The sequence below is a fragment of the Mustela nivalis genome (assembly GCF_964662115.1).
Source record: "Mustela nivalis genome assembly, chromosome: 1".
Lineage (NCBI taxonomy): Eukaryota > Metazoa > Chordata > Mammalia > Carnivora > Mustelidae > Mustela > Mustela nivalis.
The window spans coordinates 119,005,555-119,017,564 of record NC_139020.1 but is presented as its reverse complement, the minus strand read 5'-3'; the positions used below and the strand labels follow the sequence as shown (position 1 = coordinate 119,017,564).

The window sequence follows — 12,010 nt, the reverse complement described above, 5'->3', positions numbered from 1 at the left end:
AGAATGGCCAAAATTAACAAGACAAGAAACAACAAGTGTTGGAGAGGATGTGGAGAAAGGGGAACCCTCTTACACTGTTGGTGGGAATGTAAGTTGGTGCAGCCACTTTGGAAAACAGTGTGGAGATTCCTTAAGGATTTAAAAATAGAGCTAACCTATGACCCTGCAATTGTACTACTGGGTCCCCAAAGATACAGATGTAGTAAAAGAATAGCCATCTGTACCCCAATATTCATAGCAGCAATGGCCACAGTCACCAAACTGTGGAAAGGGCCAATATGCCCTACAACAAGCGAATGTATAAAGAAGAAATGGTCCATATATACTGTGGAATATTATGCCTCCATCAGAAAGATGAATACCCAACTTTTGTATCAACATGAACGGGACTGGAGGAGATTATGCTGAGTGAAATAAGTCAAACAGAGAAAGTCAATTATCATATGGTTTCACTTACTTGTGGAGCACAAGAAATAACATATTGGGAGAAGGAAAGGAAAAGTGATTTGGGGGAAATTGGAGGGGGAGACGAATCATGAGAGACTGTGGACTCTGAGAAACAAATTGAGGGTTTTGGAGGGGAGAAGGATGGGAGGTTGGGTAAGCCTGGTGGTAGGTATTAAGGAGGGCACGCATTATATGGAGCACTGGGTGTGATGCATAAACAATGAATCTTGGAACACTGAAAAAATTAAATTAAATTTAAAAAAAAAGAAGAAAAAAGAAAATGTATTAATTTTGTTAACTAAGGTCCCAATCTGGTTGAGAGAGAGTGTGTAGGAGCCTCTGAAACACAGCTGTGGAATTATATGCTTAGTCATCACTATCAAAAGTGCCATCTTGCAGCAGAACCAGGGACTTAACAGGACTAACTGTCAATAGCTGGGAGAATAGGTCAACCCTATGAATGCAGTTAGTTTAAAGCAATGCCACAAGCTTTATAGAACAGTGTTTCTTTGTCTCTTGTTCTCTTGGGAAGTGTACTCTTGTGTCAGTTTAAATATCCATAGTCATTACCTTTCAAAAGCTAAGTAGAAATCACATCTTTGGTCTCATTCTTGTGTATTACTTTTGAATTCTATTTCTTTATGTTCAATGTTTTTAATTTTTTAAAAATATTTTTTATTTATTTGATTGAGAGAATGTGTGTGTGTGAGAGAGAGAGAGAGAAAGAGAGAGAGACCATTTTTTTAAAAAGGTTTTATTTATTTATTTGACAGACAGAGATCACAAGTAGGCAGAGAGACAGGTAGAGAGAGAGAAGAGGAAGCAGGCTCCCTGCTGAGCAGGGAGCCCAAAGCAGGACTCTATCCCAGGACCCTGAGATCATGACCTGAGCCAAAGGCAGAGGCTTTAACCCACTGAGCCACCCAGGTGACCTGTCCATTTTTTTTACTGGTTTTTTTTTTTTTTGAGTCACCCAGGTACCCCTTTTATGTATTATTTTTGCCCATGCTTTTACTTACTGTAAACTCCCACTCACTTTGACCATGTCTGCCTGAATTATTTTTATAAACACAAGGTGAAAATGAGGTGTCTTTGAAAATTTGCATCTGAATTTTTGTACCAAACCCATGAACATTACAGTGAAAATGACCTTATCTTTGCTAAAATCTTTTAAGGCTCTCCCTTGTTTCAAGAAAAACTCTGAACTCTCATAGAATTTATTAAGTCTTTCCTAATCTAGACCCTGCCATGGTCTGATTGCTTGAAAGTATCTTTACCTTACTAATTTCTTTCTATTCCTCATTCTCCATTTATGACTCCTCTTCTGAGAAGGCTCCCCTTGACCTCCCAAGTCTGGGTTAGGTGTCTAAACTGGTATTCTGAGACCTAGTTCCAATGTCTGTGTAAGTAGGAGGGTTTCTCATGTATGCAACCAAGCCATTCTGCTACTATCTACCCAAGGATAGAATCAGATTTTCTCAGGTTAAGAGTGCAGTCCTACAGGACTGCTCGCTCACTCTCTCTCTCTCTCTCTCTCTCTCACACACACACACACACACATACACACACTTCAGACACCAGTCAAAAACCAGATTATTACCTGTGCTTCTGGCTGACTAGCTACAAACTGAAAGTTCCAATGAACTTCTCCTTGGATTTCAGACACTGGTTGCAAGTTCAGGTTGTTACCTGTACTTTTGACTGGCTGACTATACTTCAGAGGATCCCATGATCTCCTCCTTGGGTTCAATTTATTTGCTAGAGCAGCTCAGAGAACTCAGAGGAACATTTTACTCACCAGATTACTGGTTTGTTATACAGGTATATTACTCAGGAACAACCAGACAGAAAAGATGAATAAGGCAGGGAAGGAATGGGGAAAAGGTGTGGAGTTTCTGTTCTCTCTCCCAGCAAATCACACTCTCTAGCTCTCCACATGCTCACCAACCTGAAAGCTCTCTGAACCTGTCCTTCTGGATTTTTATGGAGGTCTGTTACCTAGTCATAGCTGACTAAATCATTGGCCACTGGCAACTGATTCAACCTCCAGCCCCCTCCCCAGAGGTTGCACTGGAGGATACCCAAATCCTCCAATCACAGGTCAAGTTTCCTGGTGACCAGTCCCCATCCTTAGGTGCTTTCCAAAGTCACCTCCTCAATGTAACAAAAGACAACTTTATCACTCTCCACACTTAGGAAATCCACAGGGTTTGATAGCTGTAAGCCAGGAATGTGGAGGAAGACCAAATATATATCACAAATATGTTTGGATCATATGAATGAAGAAATATTCTAAATTGCAACATCACAGTGCCTGTCTGAGGTGCTCCCACAGAGCATTTTCACCCTCTTTCATAGATAACCTGCTCAGTATTCTCAATTAGATTTTCAGTGGAAACAACGTCCACCTTATCAGTGTATCCCCAGGCACCCATCACATGCTTGACACATATCATGGATACAATATACATTAGTCAAGTAAATAAATGAAAGAAGCTTCTGTTTCCCAAGCTGACATTTGCAACAGTGTAATTTTCCTAGTTAGCTCTAGGGCCATGTTGAAAAGACTTCTCCAGACCCAAATTCCCAGTCATTGTGATGATTTTTGCCCCACTGAATGGGAGATACTTGAGTGTACTTCACACTGTGAATGAATAATTTACTGTGATGAGAGAGCTCAAAGTAATTTCAAGATTCCTAATGCTGCCAGCAATAAATACATAAATGCAATAAAACTCAAAGAAATGAATTGATCAAGTGGACGTGTCTATGTTCGAACGCTCCATTTGTGGAATTAGAGATGTACAATTTCCCCCAGAGCCTGGGCTTGTGTAGCTGGAGGCTTTCTATTTAATTGCCTCTTAGGCAATCCACGTCATCGTAAGTAAATCCAATCACATGGGTGCATGTGAGTGTGTGTGTGTGTGTGTGTGTGTGTGTGTGTGTGTGTGTGTTTTCATTTACTAATTAATCTTGCTGGTAGAAAGACAGCCAAAAAACGGTTATAAAAGGGTACCGCTTAACACAGAAGCAGCGTGGTCTGCTCTCTTTTCCATGCTATTTCTGACCCACATGAATACAGACATCCTCACACCCATAAGGAATAGTTTGCAAGAGCTGACTTTTCAACTTAAAGTCACTCACCTGACAAGCTCCAAAGGGCTAGTTCCTTTTTTCTTGCCACTTCCTCTTGAACTTCACACAACATATGTTCAATGTTCATAACAGCCTCAATGACGTCAGCTTGGGCTCCTTTGATCTCTAAAGTTGCCTTTTCCAGACTGATAATCTCTGAGATAGAGACCCTCAAGGTATTCTGAAGCCGAGTCAAACTGTCATGTTCTTTTTTCCCAAGGTAGAGGATAAGATTATTCTCAATGATATGGTGGTCCTGGGGGGTCAGTATCCTTTGGATCCACGCTTGGGCCTCCTTCATCTTTTCCAGGTTGGATCCCATTAGACTGATGGCAGGAGACTTAGCTTGGAGCCCATTTTCTCTTTTCTCCTCTCTGGCCAACTGGGGGACTGAAAAGACTGTCATAAACATCCACAGAAGGCAGGTGGGTTTTAAACCAGGGCTGAACAAAACACCAAGGCCAATGTTTGTCCCGAGGACATTATGACCATTGCCAGCGGCAGCAGCTTCAATTAAGTGTCTAGCTCTGATTGCTGTGTCAGATATGAAGGAAATCTAAATGTATGGTTTACAGTCTCCTTGAGAGCAGAGTTTAGCCTGTGAGGGGTTGGTGTTATCATGCCTCGCCCCTGCTATGTTGCATTTGTCAGTTCATGGATGAGCTCACCTTGTGATATCACCATGGATGTTAACCAATGATTATAGGCGTGCCTCAGAGATGCAAGTCGGGTTGCAGACCACCGCAATCAAGTGACAGTTGCAATAAAGCAAGTCAAATGCATGTCTTGGTTTCCTAGTGCATATAAAATTTGTGTCTACACTATACTGTGGTCTACTAGGGGAGCAATAACAATATGTCTAAAAACCAATGTACCTGCCTTAATTTAAAAACACTCTGTTGCTTAAAAAAAAAAAAAGCTATCATCTGAACTTTCCATGAGTCATAATTACTGAACACAGATCACCCTAACAAATACAGTAATAATGAAGAAGTTTGAAATATTCCAAGAATCATCAAAATGTGATATAGAGACATGAAGTGAGCAAAGGCTGTTGGTAAAATGGCACTAGTTGGCTTGGTTGATGCGGGGTTGCCACAAGCCTTCAATTTGGAAAAACAAAACAAAACAAAACAAAACAAAACAAAAAAACCCAGTGGTATCTGTGAAGCACAATAAAACAAAGTACAATAAAATGAGGTATGCCTTTGTGTCCCGCTGACTGAGACTACTATCGAGTTTGAAATCAAACATCTCTGAAAGCCATAGAGCTTAAAGGGCAAAAATTCCTTTTGAAAAATATGTACTTCTGATTATAAAAATAATACATTTATTTTGGAAAAATTAGAAAATTATCCAAGTTTAATGAAAAGAAGAAATAGCCATAACCTCATTACCTGGGATTCCTTTTGATTTCATATCTGTATGTAACAGGACAATTTACATCTCCACAGAATTTGCAGCTTAGCAGCTTCTACTACTTGACATGGTATATCCCAGCAGAACAGGCCATGGAACTTGATTCCAACCCACCCATGTGTATAAGGAGCAAAGATATATATAAAGAATTAGAATCTCTGATGGATTAGGGTAACTCTCAACTGAAATTGAAAAAAAAAAAAAAGAAAGAAAGAAAGAAATTGTGGGAACTAGCTGAGGAAATTCATAGGTGAAGCAGTATCCAGAATATATAAAGAATTCTCTCGAATTATCAAGAAAAAGGAAGAACCTTTTTCTTGATAGACAAGATTCTCAGCTGGACAAAAGATTTCATAGAAAAGGAAATACAAATGGCCCAGATATGTGTGAAGAGATGCTCATCTTCATTGACAATCAGGGATATGAAAAATTATCCAACAGATCGGCAAAAAATAAGTCTAACAATATTAAGTGTTGGGGAGGATACAGAGGAACTAGAACTTCTGTATATATTTATGATGGGTGTAAAACTGGAACAACTACTCCCATAATTATGTTCTGTAAAAAATTTTTGTATGTGTGCATCAGGAGATATATACAAGAAAATTCACCTTCTCCTTTGTAACAGCAAAACCCACTGGAAATGACCCAAATGTCCTTCAGCATTGGAATATTATTAAAGCAATGAAAAGGAGTGAACTTTAGCTATTTGGATGAATCTCAAAAACACAAGAATATGGGGATACATAACATAAGGGGAAAAGTAAATTGAGCACCTACTATGTTCTAGGCATTTCTAAATGCTTCACAAAAATTATTCTGTTCACTCCTCACAACCTTATAAGTACTAATAACAGCCTCATCTTACAAATGAAGAAACTTATTTAAAGTTATTAAGTAGGGGCACCTGGGTGGCTCAGTGGGTTAAGCCGCTGCCTTTGGCTCAGGTCAGGATCTCAGGGTCCTGGGATCGAGTCCCACATCGGGCTCTCTGCTCAGCAGGGAGCCTGCTTCCCTCTCTCTCTCTCTCTCTGCCTGCCTCTCTGTCTACTTGTGATCTCTCTCTGTCAAATAAATAAATAAATAAAATCTTTAAAAAAAAAATAAAGTTATTAAGTAACTTGCCCATGGTTAAAGGCCTAGCTAGTAGGAGCTGTGGAGCTACTAGGTATGGGCAGTCTGACTCTAGCACTCACATAATTCTGCCTCCCCATAAATGATCTGAGGTTAGTAGTGGTAATTAGCATCTTTTCCCCTCTGGAATAGTTGAGTGGTACCAGGAACTCTGAAACAGTACCAGGAGAGAGACAGAAGGAAGAGGGTCTGAGTTTAAAAAAAAAAAAAAAAGCCAATGTTTTGGACAATGAAGTGATAAAAGTTCTTAAACTGGAGACACGGGGATTTTGTTTATTTGTTTATTTTTTAACCCTTTTTCTCCCTGGGAGTTTATATTACTTTTTAGGAGAAAAGAGAAGCAATACATGGTGATACTTCATTTACCCATCATTACTGGGGGGAAAAATTGTTCTTCTGGGAAACTAATTTTTCAGATCACTAGGGGATACACTTCTAGCACCAAATACCTTAGTTAAATATTTATGAGTTAGATTACTTAGTTTATTAGTTAAATATTTCTAATGAAAACACATTTCCCTGCCTTCCTAAATAGTTCAGCTTTTCCTTGATAATCTGAGATCATCACCATTAACCATCATTAAGGTCAATTATTGTCCTGCGCTATAATTATAATTCCTTTACAGATGTCCTATAAAATGACCGAAGTAAATGGTAACACATGGCCCTATTATTTGGACTAAAAACAGAGACATTTGTATGTTCGTTTTCCATATTAGCCTCGCCTAAAACTCCGGTCTACCTTCCCTTGGTTCAGTGTGATTCCCCCCACATGCACTGCTTTTGTTTGCTTCTAGGCATTTTCTTCACATTGGGTGCCCCACCGCAGCAGCTCGAGCCACTGAAAATCTGCCATCCTCAATAAAGCCCAACTTAGACCCACTTGACCAGGAAGCCACTCTCGATCTTTTTAGGTCAGTAGGACTTTCTGCCTCTTCTGGGTAGTTTGTCCAGGCAGTTTCTCCCCTGGGTTGTTTGTCCATCCTCTCACTCATTATTCTTTGGCCTTCATTCAATGCTTTGCAACAGAACATTTTTACATACATAATCTCTATTTATGCTGACAAAAGTCTGTCTTTATCATCATTTTACAGATAAATAAAGAGGTTCATAAGAGGCAAAGTGACAGACCACAGCTCTCTCCAAGTAACCCCTCCTTTGTTTCCAGCACTGCTGGACCATAGCCCATCTATAAGTGAACTGTTCTGTTAAAGGGTATAAGCAAATCATTGTGACCCTAGTGGGAAATACCCCAACAGTTTCTATTCCTCACTGAATGTCAAGTGTTCTTGACATTTATACACTACTGTAGATCAAAAGACCACTTCACAAGTACGCATCCTGGTTGTCATGAAGCAATTCCAACCCCATCAACTCCAACTCCACTAAAGGAAAGGAGTTACATGACACAGTTCATCTTTCTCCAACATCGGCCATGGTTAGTTAAGTCCAGGGATCCCCAAACCTAGTTCAGCAGCAAAACTGACTAGGAGCTACTGAAAAATACACATGCTTGGCCCAGATCCAAAGGTCCTGAGTCAGAATATGTAGGGTTGGGGGCCATACATATTTTTGTTTGTTTATTTGTTTAAAGTTTCTATTATGATCCTAGTGATTCTCAGGTTTGAGTAGCATCAGGTGAATCCATTTATTATTATCTGGTATGACTGAGATGTTTTCTAAAATGACTATTTAGATGTGACCCCATTCAGAGCAGAAAGAGTAACTGGCTCAGTCATCTTATGAAGGACAGAACTTTTCTTAGAGAAAAATTATAGAGAGCTATTTGTGAAGTAAATAACCACACTGTGAATTACCCACTGCAGCTTAGCCTCTCTCTATTCATATCATGAAACTGGACTAGGCAAAACCAGAATGATGTTCAGATGCCAAGCCGGTTAGTATCCAAACAGGAGAAAATATACTGGGCTTAGTTCTTCCTTTTGTCCCTTCTATTAGTTAAGATGATGAAGAGGATGAGCTTCTGGTGAGCAGACTCTACTTCTATTTTTTTTTTTTAATTTTTAAAGATTTTATTTATTTATTTGTCAGAGAGAAAGCACAAGCAGTCAGAGGCAGAGAGAAAAGCAGGCTACCTGCTGGACAAGGAGCCCGATGCAGGACTCGATCCCAAGACCCTGGGATCATGACTTGAGCCAAAGGCAGTGGCTTAACTGACTGAGCCACCCAGGCGTCCCATGGACTCTACTTTTAGACCCGGGAATTTCTTACTCACCATTGTAGTTACTGAAACCACGTAGCTTGAATTTAGTCTTTTCCATTTCAGTGCTGAAAGCCTATAAGAAGCAAAACAGAGCAGAGTCATAAGTGGGGCTTTTGGCCATAGTCCTCAAAATCCCTCTTCCTACCTGCACAAACCACACCTGGCCTCATCCACTCTGTCAGTCTCCATCCTCATTACCACAAATCTATAGCAGCCTTTTGGAAAGTCCTAAGAAACAGCGATCACAGCACCAAATCATGTAGTACCACGATCTATTAGAACACCTAGGGGAAACAAGTATAGAAAAACTAGACAGAAAACCGAAATCTGGTCTTAAAATAAAGAGAATATATATGTATATCCCAAGGCAAAATATAATCATTTATTCATTCCATAAACATTAATGCTCTGGTTATTGCCTGTGAGGCACTGAACCAAGTCTGTGGACACTTCACTGGAGAACTAGGCAGGTGCTCTTTTAGCTAATAAAATGGAAATTCATTTGGAGAGGATTGTTCTGCAGCTTTGCCTTAGCCCAGGGCCTGGTTGATGCAACACACGGCAGCTGTTTTTATTATCATTGCTTAGGGGAGCCCTCAGATTGTGGTTGATCTTTCTATGTTTTTTGAACTGCCACGTACATTTTTGTTTGTGTATTGAAGAGAATGAACCTTCTTTTCTACATGTAGTTCATTCCCCTTGTAGGAAGATGGTCTTTCCTGAGCTGTTCTGGAATGTGCCCGAAGCACCTACCTGGGCCCGCCGATCGATTGATCGATCGAGCTCTGCTTCAGGGAGAACTTCATTTGCAAGACTGGATGATTCCCTGTGTCTGGAAGGTGAGCTACTTTATGGGGTAACTGGCTTATAAGTCCCTGGTGGAGCTGGCTGACATGGGCTAATGAGAGCTCACTGTGGGCATCTCTTCCCAACTCCATCTTCAGAAATGTCAGCAATGAATATCAGCAAATGCTACAAACTTCCTTGTGCCTAGTCAAGCAGCAAAAGGAAAAAGAACCTTAATACTTGTTCCAGGAAAGAGCAAGCTGGAACAAGAATAAGTTCATTTTCTTGTCGGGAGAGAGAAAATGGCAACCACCCACCTGGAGACAGGCTGCAGGGTGGAAGAGTAAGCAGTCAGAGGACTATTGTTCAGAGCCACTCTTTCTGCCAGGCACCGAGCAAGGCTCTTTATACCCAATACCTGGACCCACGCCTGAGAGGCTGTGCTAGCACTTGGATGTTGCTACTGGCAGAATCAGAAACCTGTCTTGAAAATCTGTTTTAAGTCACTGTATCTTATTTCATTTCCTTTTTAATTCTTCCTTAACATCAGGACAAGTTCCTTCTCGAAGTGCCAGTTAAGTGAGCATAAAGCCCAGAGATGGTACGTTAAAGGAAGAACAATATAAGCCCAGCATCACAGAGGCGTGAGGGGACGTGGACCCCTCCGCCCCACACCAGCCTTTCCCAGGAAGATCAGAGGCCCCACGGTGATCTCTGCTTCTTAGGTCACATGCCTGCGATTTCGGGTTTGGGACGCAGACTTGCGCCCCCTTCTCTCTAGACGGGACAGCCTCCTGGAACGGCCTGGAAGGCCACAGCAGCCTTTGTTATAACAGTGACAGATGTCAGCAGTGCCTTCTACGGGGGACCACCTCCTGCTGGACTTGATAAAGCACAATATACTAATTATGCTGGACCTTTTCACATGTTAGAAACTCAACTTAATCTGCCCACTCTAAAGCAAAAAGCTGAGATGAAGTGAAAACTAAAGCAGATGGACACACAGATCTCTGCATTCAGACACACGGACACATGCCCCTACACACTGGTTTTTGTATAAGACCACAACTGACCTCCCTCTGGGGTCACCCACAGAGAAGTTAAACAATAGACTGAATTTGGGGACAGTACTGGGGACATGGCAAAAGTAGTCAAAGATACCTCTGCTGTGAAATAATTAATAATCTAATTTGGAAGAAAAGATAACAAACAGGTCACTTGGTTTCCTCTTTAGGTCAGCACTCTGTGAATTACAATTCATTACAGCTGATGCAACAGCTAGCCCTCACGGAGGGCTTCCCTGCATGCCTGGTACTGTTCTAAGTGTATTTATGTGTATTAACTCATTTAATGCTCGCGACAGCTCCATAGGATGGTAGTTATTATCCTCACTTTATTCTACTTTTTTTTTTTCCCCAAATAAGCTCTATGCTCAAAGTGGGGCCAAACTCATGACCCTGACATCAAGAGTTTCGTACTCTATTGACTGAGCCAGCCAAGCTTCCCTACTATCCCGCTTTAAAGATGAAGAAACTGAAGCACGGAAAAGTATATTAACTTGCCCCAAGAAGTTGATCAATCGGAGAGGAGAAGACAAAGAATTTGTTTTAAATATGTTGGCTTTAAGATGACAATGGGATAACCAAGTGGAAATGAGACAGGATTAAGTGTATGGGTCTGAAGGTGGCTCAGAAGACAGGACTTTGCAGAAATTGTCAGAATACTTGTGCTCTCAGAGCAGGAGAGAAGACAGAGGAGCAGAGGACGCCCACACTGAAATGGGAAGGTTGCTTATCTTTGAGGAGCAGAGGGGAGAATAAAGGCCAACAAAGGAAAAGACAGAATGTAGGGAGCAGGGTAACGTGGCTGCTTTAATGACATTCTTCACTAGGTCAGAGGTGAGCAATTAAAAAAACAATAAATTCACCAAGTTAGAACAATACCGTGCTGTCCAGTGCTTAGCTCATGTCTTACATTGGAGATATTACACAGATGTTATGGAATGAATGAATGAATAAATGGGACATTCATTTCCTTTTTTTTTTTTTTTAAGATGGATAGGTAACAGAATGCCACCTTTCTTTTTTTTTTTTTTTAAGATTTTATTTATTTATTTATTTATTTGTCAAAGAGAGAGAGAGAGAGAGAGAGAGAGAGCGCACGCAAGCAGGCAGAGGCGGAGAGGGAAGCAGGCTCCCTGCCAAGCAAGGAGCCTGATGCGGGACTCGATCCGAGGACCCTGGGATCATGACCTGAGCTGAAGGCAGTGACTCCACCAACTGAACCACCCAGGCGTCCCTGAATGGGACATTTCTAAAATACTATCTTACCACGTAGGTGTCCAGTTCTTCTGGAAAGATCACAAACTTTACAATTAATTGCTTTTTCAAATGGCATTTGGCAAAAGTTAAAACTTCATCAAACATAATCTCGGCTGCTACACTCTTCTGTATACCAAAGTTTCCAGTCCCAAGGGCAGGAAAGGAAATAGAAGTTTTATTTAGTTCAAGGCATTTCTCCAAACATTCCTTGATTGCAGTTCTCAGTATCTGTAGGAAAAACAGATCAGCCTTTGAGTCAAAATAAAATTTCCCTCACCTCTCGATCCTGCCCACATCTTACAATGCCCACCTCTATTCCCCCTTAGGGTCATGGTTATGCCTCCTTAGAGAGCCCATGACAGCCACATGGTTAGATGATGAGAAACACAAGTCACTGAGGGGTCTGTTTGGGTGCCATGATTTCTCCCAGTTTATATAGCCTTGTTCATCTCCCTGGGACTATGAGCCAACCATCAGTTTATTCCCATTTACCTGCTGCTTCCAGGTTGAAACAAAGAGCTCTCAGAAGTTTAACAAAGGAGAC

General features: G+C 41.0%; 1 protein-coding gene across 1 annotated transcript in view; it reads right to left on the bottom strand.

Moving 5' to 3' along the window:
- Positions 1-12,010, bottom strand: part of PARP9 (poly(ADP-ribose) polymerase family member 9) — a 32,747-nt gene that overhangs the window by 11,470 nt on the left and 9,267 nt on the right. The window contains exons 6-8 of the mRNA XM_082740333.1: positions 11,476-11,694; positions 8,372-8,432; positions 3,592-3,972 (exon numbers count right to left, since the gene is read on the bottom strand). Of these exons, the coding sequence (XP_082596459.1) occupies positions 3,592-3,972; positions 8,372-8,432; positions 11,476-11,694 (661 nt within the window). The remainder of the gene's footprint in view (positions 1-3,591; positions 3,973-8,371; positions 8,433-11,475; positions 11,695-12,010) is intronic.